This window comes from Staurois parvus, unplaced genomic scaffold, assembly GCF_062004578.1.
Source record: "Staurois parvus isolate SC_StPar_1 unplaced genomic scaffold, SC_StPar_1.0 ptg000165l, whole genome shotgun sequence".
In the NCBI taxonomy this organism is placed as follows: domain Eukaryota; kingdom Metazoa; phylum Chordata; class Amphibia; order Anura; family Ranidae; genus Staurois; species Staurois parvus.
Window position 1 is genome coordinate 8,457,336 of NW_028317961.1, and position 20,826 is coordinate 8,478,161.

Sequence of the window (20,826 nt, forward strand, 5' to 3'; positions counted from 1 at the left end):
TTACTTGTTTCAGGGCCAGTTCATACTATGGAAACGCAGTCCAGATGCGATTTGTCATGCACGTTTTTGACGCATTGCAGTGTGTTTTTTATGCGTTCCAGTGCATTTTTATGCATTCTAGTTCATTTTGCCCCCTTTTCTTCAATTTAAATAGGGACATTTGCATTCCAGTGTGTTTCGGTGCGTTCCAGTGTTTTTGATGTGTTTTACCGCGTTCCAGCACAGTTCTGTGCAGAAAAAAAATGCAGCCTGTTCTACTTTTTTCAGCAACTGGAACACACTGGAACTGCAAGCACTGATCTGAACTATGACATTGACTACCATATAAAATCATATAAGTGGTGAAGCGCTCAACTTATAATTCCCTAGTGAAATACACAAATCATATCTCTCAATAATACAAATAATAAATATTATATAAAACTAGTGCAATATCTTCATACACATAACGAATATATATCCCTGGTGATATAGTGAAAACTTATATCTCTTAAACTGTGCAGAAAGTGAAATACAATGATTAAAATAAATAGTGATGCCACACTGTGAAAATTAATGGCAAAGTGTTCAAAATAATGTCACTCCATGCTGCAAATAGTGCTCTTCGTGTAAATCTTGACGTGACTCCCCTCAATAGCAGAAATGCCCCCTCATGTACCTTCCACATTCGACCCTTGCGGGTCACAGAGCTTTTATATATATCTCTCTCTGTTAGATGTCCTCCACTGCCTCCACCGACCATAATCCACCTCCAGGCAGTAAGTACCTCTCCAATTACTCCACTTTGCCAGGTAAACCTCTCCTCCACTGCCACCTCCGACCAAGATCCTCCTCCAGGCAGTAAATAATATCCAATACCCCTCACACAATGGACTCAGGCTCAGAGCGATTCATATAAAACGATAAAACAGACCTCCATAGTGCAACAACGTTTTATTAAGGTAATCCAATGCAGTGGAACATTAAACTCACATGTCCTCACGATTTGACAAGCAGTTTCCCATATACTATGGGTATATACAGGAGTCCCAAGATGGCGTCCGAACCCGGAAGTACGGGTTGCATTGGATTACCTTAATAAAACGTTGTTGCACTATGGAGGTCTGTTTTATCGTTTTATATGAATCGCTCTGAGCCTGAGTCCATTGTGTGAGGGGTATTGGATATTATTTACTGCCTGGAGGAGGATCTTGGTCGGAGGTGGCAGTGGAGGAGAGGTTTACCTGGCAAAGTGGAGTAATTGGAGAGGTACTTACTGCCTGGAGGTGGATTATGGTCGGTGGAGGCAGTGGAGGACATCTAACAGAGAGAGATATATATAAAAGCTCTGTGACCCGCAAGGGTCGAATGTGGAAGGTACATACCCTCAAATTAAACCCGAGAGTCTGCACTTTCAGCCCATATCCATTATATAACTATAGCTTGAATATGTTTTGGTAAATACTTGAAAAAAAACTAAACTTGTACCTATGTCCAAATTATTATACAGAATTTATATAGCGCCAACAGTTTGCGCAGCGCTTTACAATATAAGAGAGACAGTACAATTACAATACATTTCAGTACAGAAGGAAAAGGAGGGCCCTGCTCGTGGAGCTTACAATCTAAAGGAAGGGGGAGGTGATACAAAAGATGATAGCTGTGGGGGGATGATCTGGTGGAGGTGATTCAAGTAAAGTTCTTAGGTGGAGTAGGCTTCCCTGAAGAAGTGAGTTTTCAAAGATCGCCTAAAGGCAGACAGGGTGGGGGCTGACCGGACATGCTGTGGTAGGGAGTTCCAGAGGAACAATATATATGGACCTAACTGTACATGTTTGCGTTCAACACACAATGTGTTTTTCGTTTGTGTCACAATATAGGTGCTCTGCCAATTATTAATTTCTACCTTAATCCCATCATTAATTCCTTGTGCCCAAATAAAGTACATCCTTAATGCATTCCTTACTGTCTTGTGCCCAATGTTCCCAAATTCAATTAAATGTATTTCCTCCGTGTCATCCTGCCAAATGTCCCCAAATTCAATCAACGTATTTCCTCCTCCATGTCATCCTGCCAAATGTTCCCAAATTCAAGCAATGAGTTTACCCCCCACTGTTATCTCCTGTCATCCAGCGTTACCTTCCTCCCTTGCCTCTCTGCTAAGTGGCCCCCCTCCACCTCTCATCCTGTCGCGCAGGACAAGAGGTGCAGCTTTCACCACCCCTGCCACTATCTTCCTCCTCCGGCGTGGCCGGAAAGAAGGTAGCGAGGTTCACACCTCTCCGCGAAGAGGTGCAAACCTCCTGCGGGGATGTTCTGGACCGCGGCGTCAGACTGACGCCACCCGGTCCTGTCATCCGCAGCACGGGCACGGAGAGTTCCCGCGCTTGCATACGTCACTGGACAAAGGTCGCGCTCACGAGAGTGTGGCCCGTGTCCAGGGGGCAAGCTTCATTGCCAGGCGACGAGGCCCGCCCAGAGTTGCCAGGATGACCAGAGAGCATCCTGCATCAGCTTAAGAAGGCTGATGCCGGGCTCCCCGGTCATCCTTTCTGCTGCGCAGCCATCGAGGGATCCCAGCTGCGGCGGGACCCTCGTGGCTAACTCTGCCAAAGACCCCCAGGGATACTGGGGGAACCCGCACACGCCAGCCTGCCTAAGACCCCCAGCCAAAGGGGGGGAGATCGCACACGCCAGCCTGCCTGAGACCCCCAGGCAAAGGGGGGAGACCGCACACACCAGCCTGTCTAAGACCCCCAGCCAAAGGGAGGAGAGCCTGCCTGAGACCCAGCTAAGGGAGAGACCACACGCCTACTCCGGACTCCAACAGGTACCTGTGTCACACTATCTTACCTCTGGGAGACCAGCACCCTGTCGGATCCGTGACTGTATGCTTTCCCGTTTTGGCTGAACTGTTCCTGAGCTGCCCCCCTACCCCCTGTTGGATTACAATCTGCTGCAGAGACTTTACCTTTGCCCCTTGGGGTTGGACTGCAAGTGTTTTGACCCTCTCCTTGCTGTTCCCCTATTGGCAATGTCACCCTCCCTGCAATTCCCCCATTGAGTGACTGTCATTTTGTCTCAATAAAGCTTTGTGTTTGCCATCTGCTCCGTGTGTTCTGTCCTGCCTACAGTTTGTGATGCTAAGATGCAGTGTTGTTTCACTTTAAGTGGTTAAGGAACTCGGTTTTTTTTTTTTAATGAAACACAGTGGCATGATCTTCATACATAAACAGACGTGATGATGGCAATTAAACATTGTATGTGTGGTATCACTTTAACTGAAGACTACAAGTCCCATCGCCATCTGAGGCAGAGGTAGTTCTCGATAGAACACAAGTGGGTAGTTAGTGCACTCCTCGCCCATTGATTACTTCCTCAAGCTCCATAGCCTGTTAAGACTTTTTTCCCACAAGGTGGATTATGCCTTTCAAGTCTTCAGCAGCTGCATTACATTAGATGAACAGCTACCAAGGCTGACGATTCTGTTCCCATGTCCAAACAATAACAAAGTCAGCAATTCTATGAGAAATCAACAATGGACAGTAACAGACACGCTTCCGTCCTAGAGACTTGTCTGGCCACTCCCTTACCTCCTCCCAGGAAGTCTCTGCCCGGATGTGACCTATCCTTCTCTCATCTCTCCCAACATCCAGCATTCCCAAACAAAGAGCACGACCACCCTACACCCCGCCCCTAACTGCCGCGGCCCTCCTTCCAGCCAATCACAGCCAGACTCTCAGCCCAAGTCGAGCCAGAGCCACTTGAGCCGTAATAGGCTATTGGCGGCTTGTGCGGCGCTCACTGATTGGCGGGAGGGCGGGGCGGCACGGACTGCGCTCCAGGGTTACCAGGTCCCAGCACAGCTTCCGGAACACACGGATTTGGCTCCGCTCTGTATTGGTTGCACCGGCTGTGACGGTGCACTCACAGGTAGGTTGTGGCGGCTGCAGGCCCGGCTACAGGAGGGTGGTGTCCCGGGTGACCTCCTCCGCTATGAGTGAGCATTGCTGAGGAGGTGTGGGATGATACTGCATTCCAGCAGCCTCGTTCATTGACGTGGGCTCCCTCAGTGTTAGTAGTCCCTGCTATGTCACACCTCCTCCTCCAGGAGCCAAGGCCAGGTTTGTTATGTCCAGAGGGTCCCTCAGATATCAGAGACAACATAGAGGCCCTTTGACTACACAAATCATTTCCAGTCCAGCCCCCTAATGAGGTCCTGCCCTCACATCACTGCAACAAACTCTTCTATAAATGATATAGCGAAAGCATTGTCTGCATGATATTCCTATACAACCCCCCCCCCCCCCTCCATATAGATATCCTATAGGACTGACACTGCTCCTGGGTGCCGCCAACTTGGACGACGCATGCCACACTTTATAGTGTTCCCATTTACTCCTCTTCCAGCAGCCACATAGATATGTAGTGAGAAGAGGAGGAGCTGGGCCAGCACAGCAGTCATTAGCCATTCCCAGATAAGAGGGTTATCAAAGAATGAAATGCTGCACACAAAGGATAGCCAAATGATTTGGCTGTCAGTCTGCGGCAGGAGTCTCCAAAGTATGGTCTGTGAACCACATCTGGCCCACTATGATGCTTTTACCAGCCCACAGCTGGACTCACTGTAGCTCCTCCTCTTCTCACTACATATCTTACTATGTGGCTGCTGGAAGAGGGGCGAAGGGGAACACTTTAGAGTGTGACGTATGTCTGCTGACATCACTTCCAAGTTGGTGGCGCCCAGGAGCAGTGTCAGGTTGCAGAACCTGTGATGCATACTTGCCTCCATCCCGGTAGTATGCAGCGTAGGTCCCGCAACAACTGCAGGCGCCTCCATGTGCTGCTTGCTAGGATTGCTGGCGTCAACCAGTGACATGTTTCAGTGCAGTTTCTACCCTACTGTTGACATCAATGTTCCTTAGCCCCAGTTCACATATATGCGGTTGTACGAGCCACGTTTTGCGCAGGCATGAGAGCCCATTCATTTGAATGGACTCCCGTGCCCATGACACGCAGGGAAGAAGTCCCTGCACTTCTTTGGAAAACACAGCTTGCACGGGACCTTGGTTCCCAGTTTGGTTGCGATTTCCAGTGTGGGCGGCGTACCATTAGAACTAATGGCACCCGACCGTGGGTCCGTATTCTTCTGTGTGGGTGGTGCGGCTGCATGGATTTTTGTGCGGATCCGCAGCGGCACCACCCACACATATGGGAACCTAGCCTTAGGGCCGGTTCACACTATAGAAACAGTCCAGTTGAGTTTCTGCATGTCTGTTTTTGGCGCATTCTGGTGCATCCAAAACGTACAGAAAGTAGGTTATATGGTTGTCAATGTCATAGTTCACATCAGTATTGGCAGTTCCAGTGCATTTCAGTTGCAGAAAAAAAAAAAGTAGAACATGCTGCATTGTTTCTGCATAGAACTGTACTGGAACGTGGTAAAACGCATAATTAACGCTCTAAAAGGCAAATGTCCCTATTTAACTTGAAGAAAAAGAGACGGGGAAAAATAAACTTGAATGCATAAAACGGACAGGAACTTGTCACAAATGCATTGAAATGCGTCAAAAACGCACATGTGAAAACGCACCCGGAACACATCTGGACTGCATTTCTATGGTGTGAACTGGTCCTTAAGGCACACTGTACAGAGGTAAAGTACTAGTGTATGGGGAGAAAACAAAAATGTGCGGGGTGGGGATGGATCGGCTCCGAGGAAGGGGGGGGGGGGTTGATGGCTGTGATGAGGACACAGTTGTGGGGGGCCCTCTGATGGGGACACAAATGTATGTGTATGGGGGTCACTGGTGACACAAAAGTGGGGGGGGACACAAATGTGTGTGTGGGGGGGGTGTTGCTGTGATGGGGACACGTGTGTGTGTGTGTGTGTGGGAGGGGGGGCTCTTTGAGGGGGGCACAGATGTGTGCGGGGGGGGTTGCTCTGATGGGGACACGTGTGTGTGACAGGGGGCTCTGATGGGGACACAAATGTGTGCGGGGGGTATTGCTCTGATGGGGACACGTGTGTGTGTGTGTGTGTGTGTGTGAGAGGGAGCTCTGATGGGGACACAAATGTGTGTGGGGGGGTGTTGCTCTGATGGGGACACGTGTGTGTGTGTGTGTGTGAGAGAGGGGGCTCTGATGGGGACACAAATGTGTGCGGGGGGTGTTGCTCTGATGGGGGCACAAATGTGTGCGGGGGGTGTTGCTCTGATGGGGACACGTGTGTGTGAGAGGGGGCTCTGATGGGGACACAAATGTGTGCGGGGGGTGTTGCTCTGATGGGGACACGTGTGTGAGAGGGGGCTCTGATGGGGGCACAAATGTGTGCGGGGGGTGTTGCTCTGATGGGGACACGTGTGGGAGAGGGGGCTCTGATGGGGACACAAATGTGTGCGGGGGGTGTTGCTCTGATGTGTGTGTGTGAGAGGGGGCTCTGATGGAGACACAAATGTGTGTGGGGGGTGTTGCTCTGATGGGGACACGTGTGTGTGTGTGTGTGTGTGTGAGCTCTGATGGGGACACAGATGTAAGTCCTTAATGCCTGGTACACACAATGAAATTATCGGACAAATGGTTGTCCACTTTTTTTTTTATTTTTCTTGATTCTAGTCTCATATGAAAATTAATAGGTTACTAGAGTTACAAAAATTCTCATTAGACAGAATACAACTTCCCATGATGACATAATGTGTATCCTTTTGTTTCTGAACATGCACGGCCTTAGTCACTCATTTTTTTTAATTTATGGATGAGTACTATACTGATTAAATGAAAATCGTTTGTTCTGCTATCTTACAAGAAAAATGTTCATGCTTTTCCTTTTGGATGAACTGTTGTGAGTGGCTCTCAAGAGCTGTGTACTAATGATCAGATTATCAATTGCTCCAAAACCTTTTTTTTTTTGTCTGATATTCTGATTGTGTGTACTAGGTGTAATGCACACTGGGAGTTTAACCTGCTACATGAAGCTACAGCTTTTAATGCGGATGGAGGATACAGGTGCACCATCCAGCCCTACTGCCAGCAGCCTGGTAAATTTTGTTCTATACCGCTGCTTCAGATTTATTTAAATGCTTTTTCCGCCTTGTGGGATATGTGTAAAATATACAGTGTGGCCCTCGAAGTGAAAAATTTGGAGACCCCTGTTCTAAAGTAAGCCTGGATGAGCGTTTTGAATTCTGGCACCCACCAGTAGTGTGAATCATTGGATTGTTTGTTTTTCATTGGTGCTTCACAAGATTTAGTTATGGAGAGGGCTATGAAATGCATGGAAAGAGGGAGCTGCACTAGTCATCTGACCCTTCGTGAGGAGACCTCACATTTTCTGTCAAGTTCAAAGGTGCTCTGTATCGAATAAAAAAATGTTTATTGAAACAAGTAAGCTTGTAAAATACTTGATTTTTCTGCTCTTTTATTTACTATTTTAAGTTCGTGGTGGGGTCTCTTTTTAAAGTGGTACCAAACCCTGTTTTGAAAAGAAAATTCTGTTCAAGTATGCATTCTTATAGCAGTATTACCCCAAATCAAACATTTATTATATTGCAGCCTACTAGTTCTTAGATGCGATAGCTGAATTCATTTCCTTTTCTTAGTCTTCTTTCTATTTTCATCTGGTGATCCACCTAGTAAGTCTGTTGTTTTTTTTAACCTCCCTGGCGGTATTCCTGAGTGTAGCTCGGGGTAAAGTTTCAGCACCACAAGCGGTAACCCCGAGCTACATTCGGGCATACCCTGCAGCATTGCTCCAGGATCCCTTCTGCACTTACCTTGTCCAGCGCTCCCGCGATGTCCCCCCTGCAGCATCCCCGGCAATGTCCTCTGGCCGATGCCGGCATCTGTCTTTTGGGTTCTTTTCCCTGCGACGTCAGGACGTACAGGGGACGGAACTGGTGGGAAATTTAAAAATATCAAAAAGTGATATTCACTAAATACACTAAAATCACATAGTATAACATTACTGTATCAAACCATGTCACATACATTTGTCCCTAGTGCTTTGTCCTGTGCCCTGCCTGCATTTTTACTGTTCTTTCTGCCTGGAAACTGAGAAATGTCCATGGCGTCCAAAAAGTGTCCCTTTAGGTCAAAAGCGGTTTTAGACCAGCTAGAGAACAGCGATAGTAAATCAGAACCACTTGCAGAATTGAGTGATAATGATTTGTGGGGAAATTCATCATCAGACACTGAAAACGATTTTGCGACTAAGCTCAATGATGTGCGAACTTGGCGCTATATTTCAAATTTCAGTGTTTTTGGTTTGATTATATTATTGAATTAAACTTATTATTATTATATTATTTTTTATGATTATTTATTAAATTATAATTTATGATTTCGTGTTTCAAATTTTATCATACCCGGGATGTTTACTAGACTCTTGTTCGGACAGATTTCAGTGAGTTATTCCTAAGAATTAGAGGTCTACAATAAAAAACAACATATTTCCATGCAAAAAAATGTACCACTTTGAGCACAGAAATACTGACATACAGTTGTGTCCAAAATTATTCAACCCCCAATGCTGTAAAGGGGTTTAGGGACTATAGTGTACATTTGGAATTGTATTCAGAATCAAATCCTACAAGGACGTTGTAACTACCCAAATGCAACTAAAATGACATCAATTGTTTATGTAATACAGTAGTAAATGGTTCTTATGTGGTTTCTTCATTGCCACAATTATTCAACCCCTTAAAGACTACCACTCTGAAGAACAGAGGTTCATACAGGTGCTTTCCATCAGGTATTGAAAACACCTGTGGATGTCACCGAGCAGCAATCAAGCATAATAAGCACCAATTAGGCAGCTTTAAAATGACTGTGATACTCAGCTCCTTCTAGACATTTACTGGTGTGGTTACAAACATGGTGAAGGCAAGAGAATGGTCCAGGAAGACAAGAGAAGAGGTGATTTCTCTTCACAGGAAGGGCAATGGCTATAAGAAGATTGCAAAGATGTTAAACATACCAAGAGACACCTTAGGAAGCATCATTCGCAAATTCAAGGCAAAGGGCACTGTTGAAACGCTACCTGGTCGTGGCAGAAAGAAGATGCTGACTTCGACTGCTGTGCGCTACCTGAAGCGTAGAGTGGAGAGAAGTCCCCGTGTGACTGCTGAGGAACTGAGAAAAGATTTGTCAGATGTGGGTACAGAAGTTTCAGCCCAGACAATAAGACGCACACTGCGTAATGAAGGCCTCCGTGCCAGAACTCCCAGGCGTACCCCCTTGCTGTCTCCAAAGAATAAGAAGAGTCGACTGCAGTATGCCAAAAGCCATGTGGACAAACCACAAAAGTTGTGGGATAGTGTTCTGTGGACTGATGAAACAAAATTAGAACTGTTTGGGCCCATGGATCAACGCTATGTTTGGAGGAGGAAGAACAAGGCCTATGATGAAAAGAACACCTTGCCTACTGTGAAGCATGGTGGAGGGTCAATCATGCTTTGGGGCTGTTTTGCTTCTGCAGGTACAGGGAAGCTTCAGCGTGTGCAAGGTACCATGAATTCTCTTCAGTACCAGGAGATATTGGATGGAAACGTGATGCAGTCCGTCACACACCTGAGGCTTGGGAGACGTTGGACCTTTCAACAGGACAATGATCCCAAGCATACCTCCAAGTCCACTAGAGCATGGTTGCAGAGGAAAGGCTGGAACATTTTGGAGTGGCCATCGCAGTCACCAGACTTAAATCCGATTGAGAACCTCTGGTGGGACTTAAAGAAAGCAGTTGCAGTGCGCAAGCCTAAGAATGTGACTGAACTGGAGGCCTTTGCCCATGAAGAATGGGCGAAGATACCCGTAGATCGCTGCAAGACACTTGTGTCAAGCTATGCTTCACGTTTAAAAGCTGTTATAACTGTAAAAGGATGCTGTACTAAGTACTAAGATTGAATGTCACTTGGGGGTTGAATAAAACTGATAATGCTGTGAGCACAGAAAAGACATTTGTGGTTATTTCATTATAACTGTTATGTTATATTTGTCTGACCTACAAGTGCCTCTTTAATGTAAATGTAAGCAAGATGACTGAATGATCAAAAGCAATGTCAAACTGGCCAAAACACTCAATTTCAGTGGGGGTTGAATAATTTTGGACACAACTGTAATCAGACCACTAGGGAGGTTAACAAAAAAAGCTCTGTTGCAATTATTTGGATGAGATGGACCATTCAACACTGACAGAGGTGTGTATAATGATTTTTTTTTTATTTATGTAAATCATTTATCCCAAAAGGAAAAAAAAAATGTTTGCTGTATCTGATTATAAAGTGTGCGCTGGATTTTGCGCCCCCCCCCCCCCTCCCCCCCGACTGACAATGCTGCTATCCAAATGTGCCCCCTGTGCTCATTCATCCAGAGTGGGGGCACTCTAATACAGGAGGTGTGTTAGTGGCTAGATCACCAGCGGAAATTAGAGGGAAAGAAACCTGATACAATCACCACATCTAATGATTGGTAAGCTGCAATATATTACATTTTTGCTTTTGGGTTTAACAATGCTTTATTTTTTATTGCTTTTTCTTTATGCGTTATAACTTTTTACACACACACACACCCCCCATCAATTTAAGCACTTCAGTCCTTCTGTGATCACACATGATGGCATATCATATTTTAATTTCTGCATATTTTGTTTTTTAGGGTGCATTCTTCATGGTTTGCACAAGAATCGAGTAATCCACCTCAATGGATGCGGACAGCGATGTGGCATTAGATATTTTAATCACAAATGTTGTATGTGTGTTTCGAACCAGATGTCATTTAAACTTGCGAAAGATTGCACTGGAAGGGATAAATGTAATATACAAGCGTGAAGTTGGCGTGAGTAACTTTCTTCTATCCCAGTTTCTCATAGCTAGATGTTATTGAAACCTTAAAGTGATCGTAAACCTCCTGAAATGAAAATTGAACAAAGCATATCCCTCTATAATGTGTACTATCCACAATCCAAAAACATCTAGTGTGGCTCTTATCCGTTTTCTCCTTCCTCTGCTTTCTGTACAAGTCACTTCTGACAGGTTATGCTGACGCCACAAAATCTTGGTAGATGGAGTTTTATTTACCTGACCCTCTCCTTCAGTAGGCTTCTGGTGCTATAGGGCCTGCCCCCCTCCCCCAGTCTCTTCCCCCCTATGATCAGGTGGATTATATTATACCGTGTGTCTTTTCAAATGGTCATATGGTGGTAAATGTTAATGGATATCTTCCCCTTTTTTTTTTTTTTAACCACTTCAATACCAGGCACTTTAACTACCTTCCTACCCATGCCAATGTTCAGCTTTCAGCGCTGTCGCACTTTGAGTGACAATTGTGCAGTCATGCACTGCTAAACCCAAGTACATTTTTAGCATTTTTCACACTAATAGAGCTTTCTTTTAGTGGTATTTAATCACGACTGGGTTTTTAATTTTTTTGCTCAATAAACGAAAAAAGACCAAAAATTGTGGAAAGAAATGTGTTTTTCTTTGTTTCTATTAAATTTTGCAAATAAATTGTTCTTCATAAATGTAGGCCAAAAATGTATTCTGCTACACTTCTTTGCTGAAATTAAGCTAAATCAGTGTTTAATATTTAGTCTGTAGGAAAATTATAGAGTCCACAAACTATGCTATCCCCTTTTTGGAAAGTAGACAGTCCAAGGTATTAAGAGGATTTTTGAGTTTTTTGACGTTGTAATTTTTTTGAAAATTAAGAAATTGAAGAAAAAATGACATATATTTTTAATACTTTCACCAGTGCAGTACAGCGTCATCACATAACTAGTGTGGCGGTGATCAGGGACACTGACTTGTGACGAAAAAAAAAAACCTTTTTGATACTTATTTTCAGTTTTTGTTTTTTTAATTCACTGTGACCAGAACAATATAATGTTACCAGAGTAACATTGTGCTACTCTGGGTGAGTGATCAGGATTTCCTCTTTTTTTTTTTTTCTTTATTTTACATATTATGATCGCTTATAGCAGTGAATTTCATTGCTATAAGCAAGCATATTACTGAATGAACCACTTGCTAACCGCACTATAGCCAAATGATGGCTAAAGCGCGGCTGTTCACTTCTGGGAGGGCATCATATTACGTCCTCCCAGAACACGCCCTCCCGTGCGCCCCTAGTGATCTCCTTGATTAGCTGTGTCCAATCATGGAGTAAATACAGTTGCCAGTTATTGGCAGCACTTTCCTCACGCTGTCACAGCATGAGAAAAGTACTACCGATAACCAGCAGCTGTTACAGAGCAGAGCGGCACTGGTGATCAGTGCGCTGCAGTGCTGCCTATCAGTGACCATCATTGCTGCATATCAGTGCTGCCTATCTGTGCCACCTCATCTGTGCTGCTTATCAGTGCCCATCAATGCAGCCTCATCAACACACATCAGTGAAGGAGAAAAATTACCTGTTTGCAAAATAATATAATAGAAAATAAGAAAACCTTTTTTTTTTCTTTGTTTATAGTGCAAAAAATAAAACACCCAGTGGTGATTAAATACCACCAAAAGAAAGCTCTATTTGTGTGAAAAAAATGATTAAAATTCTATATGGGTACAGTGTTGCATGACTGCGCAATTGTCATTCAAAGTGCGACAGTGCTGAAAATTTGCCTGGGCATAAAGGGGGTAAAAGTGCCCGGTAGCCAAACTGTTAAATCGATTAATTCAGTTTGTTTTGGTGTGATTAGTTGCGATTGGTCACAGCTAATCACATGGTACTGATGGGCTGTGATTGGCCCTGTCTGTACCATGTGACCACTGTGACTAGTCACAGCTAACAACACATTTGCAACAATGAATGGCATGAATCGAAGACATTTATTGTTTACAATTGTCATGTGATCTGCTGTTATTGGTCACAGTGATCACATGGTACCGGCAGCGGGCCAATACACTGATCAGTCATAGGCTGTGTCTGGTGGACACAGCCGGTGACAGATCGCAGTTCAGCCTGTTCCGGGATGATGTCCTATGACATCTACCTGGAATGATGAAATTCCCGCTCGGCCATCAAATTTTTGCCTATTCCTGACGATAGCACGATACCACATATGTGTTTTATTTCTTCTTTGTACCCTTAGTAGGGCAAAAACACCCTATACATATTTTTATCCCCCTTAGTTAAACACATTGACAGCAACTGGCACTCACTAAACTACATCAAGCCCTTATATAGTTAAACGTTTCTTTATTTAATTCATTCACTCATTCATTTTTTTACAGACTTCTACTCTTGAGGAGGAAATGATACGGTGGAGAAAGAACACTAAGGCGGGCCTTCAAAGTACTTTTCACTGTGATTGGCTAGTTAGTGATTAATGAATGGCTGCCAGTTATCCCAGCTCCAAATTATGAACGAGAACCAGGGCTGTCAGTAACAGCCATACATTGTACAACTTTCTTGTACAATTTTCCTTTAGATTTACCCACACCATATTTATGAGGTCCAACCTAAACACTTTCAATTTGTATGCAATCAAGCAGCCCCTTGCACTACATAGTTAAAGGTAAATCTAAAGGAAATTGAATAAGAAAATTGTATATTGTATGGCCAGCTTATGTTCTGGGAGCATGGGATTGAGTGTGCTTCCAGCACAAACACAGGAATGCATATATGTGGCTCCCAGGAATAAGTCCCACTATGTGGACACCTTATATATGTTATGTAGCTGTAAACTGTTTAAGGCTGCCAGGCATCTAAGGAATATAGGATTCCAAAACATGCAAGTATTGTAATTTTTGACTGCTTCAACTAAATGTGTTTTTGTTGCTTCTTACCGTAGAAGGTGTTGATGAAACTGAGAAAGCCGAGAATAACTGCTACAATCTGGTCATCCGGAAAAATTATTTGTACAGGAGCTACAAGGTAAAATATTTTCTTCAAATTTCATGAAAGTCATCAGGACAGGTCTTGCAAGATAGTTGAATAAAACTGTATGCTACAGTATCTCACAGAAGTGAGTACACCCCTCACATTTTTGTAAATATTTTATTTATCTTCTCACGTGACAACACTGAAGAAATGACACTTTGCTACAATGTAGAGTAGTGAGTGTACAGCTTGTATAACAATGTAAATGTGCTGTCCCCTCAAAATAACTCAACACACAGTCATTAATGTCTAAACCACTGGCAACAAAAGTGAAAATGTCCAAATTGGGCTCAAAGTGTCAATATTTTTCCACCATTATTTTCCAGCACTGCATTAGCCCTCGTGGGCATTGAGTTCACCAGAGTTTCACAGGTTGCTACTGGAGTCCTCTTCCACTCCTCCATGACAACATCACGGAGATGGTGGATGTTAGAGACCTTGCGCTCCTCCACCTTCCGTTTGAGGATGACCCACAGGCGCTCAATAGGGTTTAAGTCTGGAGACATGCTTGGCCAGTCCATCACATTTACCCTCAGCTTCTTTAGCAAGGCAGTGGTCGTCTTGGAGGTGTGTTTGGGGTCTTTATCATGTTGGAATACTGCCCTGCAGCCCAGTCTCCGAAGGGAGGGGATCATGCTCTGCTTCAGTATGTCACAGTACATTTTGCAATTTGTGGTTTCCTCAATTAACTGTAGCTCCCCAGTGCCGGCAGCACTCATGCAGCTCCAGACCATGACACTCCCACCACCATGCTTGACTGTAGGCAAGACACACTTGTCTTTGTACTCCTCACTTGTCTGCTTGCCGCGACACACGCTTGACACCATCTGAACCAAATTAGTTTATCTTGGTCTCATCAGACCACAGGACATGGTTCCAGTAATCCATATCCTTAGTCTGCTTGTCTTCAGCAAACTTTTGGCTTTCTTGTGCATCATCTTTAGAAGAGGCTTCCTTCTGGGACAACAGCCATGCAGACCAATTTGATGCAGTGTGCGGTGTATGGTCTGAGCAATGACAGGCTGAACCCCCACCCCTTCAACCTCTGCAGCAATGCTGGCAGCACTCATATGTCTATTTCCCAAAGACAACCTCTGCATATGACACTGTGCACGTGCACTCAACTCCTTTAGTCGACCATTGTGAGGTCTGTTCTGAGTGGAACCTGTCCTGTTAAACCGCTGTATGGTCTTGGCCACTGTGCTGCAGCTCAGTTTCAGGGTCTTGGCAATTTTATAGCCTAGGCCATCTTTATGTAGAGCAACAATTCTTTTTTTCAGATCCTCAGAGAGTTCTTTGCCATGAGGTGCCATGTTGAAATTCCAGTGACCAGCATGAGAGAGTGAGAGCGATAACACCAAATTTAATACATCTGATCCCCATTCACACCCGAGGCCTTATAACATTAACGAGTCACATGACACCGGGGAGGGAAAATGGGTAATTGGGCCCAATTTGGACATTTTCACTTAGGGGTGCACTCACTTTTTTTGCCAGCGCTTTAGACATTAATGTCTGTGTGTTAAGTTATTTTAAGGGGACAGCAAATTTACACTGTTATACAAGCTGTACACTCACTACTTTACATTGTAGCAAAGTGTCATTTTTTTCAGTGCTGTACCTGAAAAGATAGAATAAAATATTTACTAAAATGGGAGGGGTGTACTCACTTCTGTGAGATACTGTATACTATATAAAATCCACACAGGTACGTTTTCAATATTTAAGTAAAAATATTTAGCGAAGTAAAATAATAGAGTAGTTAGTCCGAAAGTAACATTTTCTGTTATGGTGGATAACAATGTGCCAGACTTCCATGGTAACATTTCCCCCTCAGGTGTGACATCAGCTACCCCAATAAAAGCCATGTAAGCTGGTTCCTTTCTTTCTCTCCTACATAAAATAATACAAAAGATATTGAACTGCAAAAATAAGACCTGCTATATAATGGTTATAACAGGTAACTGGACCTGATAATTTTAAGTATAAAATTCTGAGTTCCAGATATAAAAGAAACTTGTCATGAAAGAAATATTGCTGTTGACATCACTGAATTGATTTGAAGCCTGCACCTTGAAGAAACCAAATTTGATAGCACCATATCAATGCATAAAGTATAACTTAAAAATTTTGCACTATAGTATATATGTGACTCCCTAACATAAAAAATCAATAGAACATAAGCAGCCACCTACCAAATAGTAAAACATAAAAGTGCGGCTCTACATATAACCAAAACATTTGTGCAAATACATTGAGTAAATGAAAAGATACACATGCGAAGGAGAACGTAGAATAAGCCCCTTTAATGGGACATCAATGTTGTCATGAATACTTCAAATCTGGTCAAGAAGATGAAAAAAATCCACCATCACCAACACCCGAAAAAATTCTGCCTCTTATCAGATGAAATTGACCCCCAGTTAAGGTTGGGTCAAAATGCGCAATACAGAATCCAAACGCATGCCATGGACCGGGACACTTAATAACGTCAAAGGAATAAACTGGCCCTCAATGGTAGATGGATAAAAACACCTGCTGGATACTTCCAAAAATTGGCTATGATCCAGACACTGGTAGAGCTCCAAACTTTAACTCAAAAAATAGAATAGAGAAAATAAACCTGCAGAAAAGATTTATCCTCATAGAGGACAACCCCATTCAAAAAACAAGAAAATACTCATAGTATAGTAAATTAAGAGATTTATTGCACCAAAGCATAATATAAAATGTACATCAAAGTCATTGATAAAACAGCATGTCACCAAAAGGATAAGATTCAAACCCATAAAATGGCTGTCGCGCTACGATACGTGCTGACGTCAGGGGCGTGGCCATCGCCAGGACGTAGTGCCTTTATATAGGGAGGAGGGAGACCATCTCCCCCCCCTATTCTAATCAAGGCATGCATCGGAACAGAAAGAAGAAACCTCTGACCCAAAGACCGGAAGATACTAAACATATAATGCCAAAAGTACTTAATCGACTGACCAAGTAAAAACGGGTCCTGGGCAACAAAAGTGGAAATTATTTAATTAAAAAACAGGAACCAAATCTTTAATGCCCTAAAAAAACAGCCTAACCAAAAACAAAGCAATACCAATTGTGGTGCCATCTTTTGTACACAAAACATATTACAGCTGTCAATTCAATTTTGCTTCAAAATGTCAAAATAATAATACAAAAAATTATAAATAAAATATAAATAACACAGATACATGAACTCAATCAATCCTGGACACTAATATAAAAAAATAAGATAATAAGAAACAGCTTAACTATTATTGATTAACGCGTTGACATCCCATTCGATGTTAAGACCATGAGGTGTATATGATTTAAGGGTATAGATCCACCACACTTTCAGTTTGGAGATCTCTTGCTTAATATGGCTACCCTTCCAATTTATGGAGTATTTATCAATACCAATAAATAACAAACCTTCAGGATTTTTATTATGGTGAAGAGCAAAGTGCTTAGAGACACTATGGTTTGGAAAACCCTTCTTTATATTAGTAATATGCTCTTTCAACCTGGTCTGTAGTGTTTTGACAGTGCGTCCTATATATTGAAACCCCCACGGGCATTGAATCAAATAAATTACATTCTTTGTAGAGCAGGTAATAAAATTCTTGATTTTAAATTATATATTGGTAATGTGGGAGCTCTGACATTAGGAGCTAAAAATAGTCTCAAAGGGGGTGCCCCTTTAAAAAATAACGGGGGCTTCTGGAAGTAAGGAACCCAGGATTTTGTCATTACGTAATACTCCCCAATGTTTTTTTGAAAATATTCTTGATGTCATAATACTGAGTAGAATATGTAGTGATAAAGGCAGTTTTGAAAGATTTGTTAGTGTTTCTCTTCAAACCTGGAGCTAATAATTCTGATCTGTCTTTAGCATCTACTTCCCTAAGTGCTTTATCCAATGTATAGGTATCATAACCCTTTTCAAGAAATTGCAATTTTAATCGATCTGCTACCAGTTGGAAATCAGTAGTATTAGTACAGTTTCCTTTGAGCCTAAGAAACTGGCTCTTAGGCACAGACTTCAACCAAGAGGGATAATGACAACTTCTAGACCCAATGAAACTGTTTCTATCAGTTTTTTTGAAGAAGGTAGAGGTGACTAACCTGTCACCTTCCACTCTAATCTTTAAATAAAAAAAGTAAATGTATTTCCTCCCTGCTGTACTCATGTTGGAGAACAATTCCCCTGTCATTTCTATTGAGAGTGGAAACAAATTCATCTATAGTATCCATTTCCCCCTCCCATATAAAGAAGACATTGTCGATGTATTTTTTTCCAGAGTACTAGCTGTGGGTGGCTCTGTCCATGAATTACCTCTTTTTCCCATTTGACCATAAAGAGATTGGCCATACTGGGAGCAAATTTTGCTCCCATGGCCACTCCTCTACTTTGCAAATAATAAGTGTCTTCAAACCAAAAAAAATTGTGCCCCTTAGTAAAGTCTAACAGGGAGAGAATAAAATCCATCTGAGGGTTAGGTAATGAACCATCATGCATCAGGAAATATTCCACTGCCAGCCTGCCGTGAAGATGGGAAATGATGGTATACAGAGAGGCAACGTCAGCCATTGCCAAAACGTATCACTGGTTCCACTCGGTATCCCCAAGAATATTAATGATATGAGTAGTATTCTTTAGGAAGGATAGTGTACCCACAACTAGGGACTGGCGAAAATGATCTATATATTTCCCTACTCTTGATGTTACTGAGTCAATCCCACTGATAATGGGCCTCCCCGGGGGGTTAATAGGATCCTTGTGGACGTTTGGTAAATAATAAATCACAGGTACACAAGGTGCTATGGGATCCAAAAAAGATCTCTCCTTATTTATAATACCATGTTTATACCCTCCTTCAACCAAATCCAATAATTATTTCCTGTATTTATTAGTGGGGTTACTGTTTAGAAGGGCATACGTATCTCTGTCTGCTAATAAACGACTCATCTCAGATCGATAGGCCTCACGATCCAATATAATGATTCCACTCCCCTTATCCGCTGGACGAACTGCAATGTCGTTCCGATGCTTAAGGGCTTCCATACCCAACTGGAATCTGGAAACCTGTCTGTCTTTTGACTGAAAGCTCCTCCAGATCCTTGAGGACCAAGTCCTTAAAAACAGAGGCCGAAAGAGCCACATGCCCAGGTGGGTTAAATAAAGATGCATTGGCCAAGGAAGTTTGCTTATAGTTAAGTCTTCCCTGATTCATATTGCCACTATTCCTAGTGGGATTACTGATAAGATACCGCTTAATGTTGATTTTCCTAATAAATTTATGTACATTCATGAACGTCTCAAATTTGTTAAGCCTATTAGGTGGGGCAAACTATATCTTTCATTCCTGCCTTCTTTTTTGAGTCGATCCTCCTCCCCTCTCTGCTGCCTCTTTTTGTTCTATAACCCTTTTTGTGTTTGGGTTGGCCTTGGGGAAAAAAATGGGGGTTGTTAGTAGGTCTCCATGGACCCTCATTCTCATCAGCATAATCACTATTGTATATTTGATCATTTGAGTGTCCTACATGGTCATGTTCCCATTGCGGTCTAAATGTACTAGGAGTAGCTGGAAAGTTATTCCCAGACCCATAATGATTTTGTGCATGGGGATGTTCAGTAATATATCTATTTTATCCCCAGTTATCTCACATATGTTCCTCCTGCAGTGGTATAAATTGATTGTAGGTTTTATACCTTCTTCTTCCCCTAAAATCAGAGTGGGCCCTAAAACTACTAAAACTAGGAGCATGTTTGGGAGAGTATATATTTAGAGTTCTTTCATTGACTTTGAGAGGAACCTGACCTGTCAAATAATTCAAGCGAGGTCCCCCAGGGGTCACCCTACTCTGATAATACCTTCTGTCAACACATTGTTGACAGCAGGTTCTTCCTTTGATTGCCATTTAAACACTCTATTACCCTTATAATTTTCTATATCCATCTAGTTCAGCCTGAGTGCTTTCCTTTTGGGAACACATCATTTGATTCCAGTTAATAGTATACACTGAAAACTTTGAATTATGGCCAAAGTTATTTTGACAATACTTCTCTTTTGGGTCACTTTGGCAATACTTCTCTTGGGTTCACTTACTTTTGCACTCCTGTGACCCAGAATCAGCCTACAGTAGGCTAAAGCCCCTTGACATCGCAGAGCCACTCCAGGTTCTGGAAGAATTCCAATCATATTGTCAGGATCCACCCAGCTGGGTCTGGGTCTCCGTGAACAGCTCAGAGCCGAAGCCACCTGTGCCTGCCCCCTTTTCTGCTAAGTGCTCCTGAGGCAGAGTGGAGACAGCCTGACAGTCACCCCTCTCTGCTCAGAGCTGACTGTGAACTGTGAGCAATCAGCAGTTATGTGATCGCTCGTTTCTCAGGCTTAGAGCAGTGGAACAGTTGGAGCATCAGACCACGCAACATAGAGGTATGTATGTTTATTTTTTTTTTTTTTTTATAATGTTATACTTCTCCTTTAAATATTGTGTAATTTTTTTTTCTCCCATCAACCAGATTCCAGTTATTGACATGTGTATGTTATGTGACATGGTGTTCAGGCATCTAGTTGTTATGAATTTCAGCAGGGTTCTTTTTTGCATTTTTTTTAATTTTTTTTTATAATTATGCCTCATTTTATTTTACTATGGTAACATAGTAAACATCACATATGCACAGTTTGATGGTTCATTGTTTTCTTTTCTCTCCTAGTGAAGAGGAAGCTAAATTTGGTGCTAGGCGGTTGGCTCGTTCCTTGCAAAAACTTGGCTTTTTGGTACAGTATTAGTTTGCTCTGTTTATGCATATATATAACTATTATGAATTGTGTTTTGTCCCATGCAACAAATGTGTATATGCTGTAGGCTATAACAGGTCTCGACATTTCCATTCGCCTGCTCGCATTTGGCTAGTGGAAATAACGTGGGGGCGAGGGCCAGATCAATCAGACAGCCGATAGA

At 42.8% G+C, this 20,826-nt stretch overlaps 1 protein-coding gene across 2 annotated transcripts in view; it reads left to right on the top strand.

Annotated features, from left to right (window-relative positions):
• Positions 1 to 3,678: 3,678 nt before the first annotated feature.
• Positions 3,679 to 20,826, top strand: part of TBPL1 (TATA-box binding protein like 1) — a 47,859-nt gene continuing 30,711 nt past the window's right edge. The window contains exons 1-4 of one of the 2 annotated variants that reach the window (XM_089676192.1): positions 3,679 to 3,912; positions 10,630 to 10,809; positions 13,760 to 13,842; positions 20,579 to 20,642. In XM_089676192.1, the coding sequence (XP_089532318.1) occupies positions 10,675 to 10,809; positions 13,760 to 13,842; positions 20,579 to 20,642 (282 nt within the window). In that variant the 5' untranslated portion in view covers positions 3,679 to 3,912; positions 10,630 to 10,674. Of the gene's footprint in view, positions 3,913 to 6,932; positions 7,017 to 10,629; positions 10,810 to 13,759; positions 13,843 to 20,578; positions 20,643 to 20,826 lie in introns of those variants that run through there. The other variant, XM_089676193.1, reaches the window with a different exon arrangement.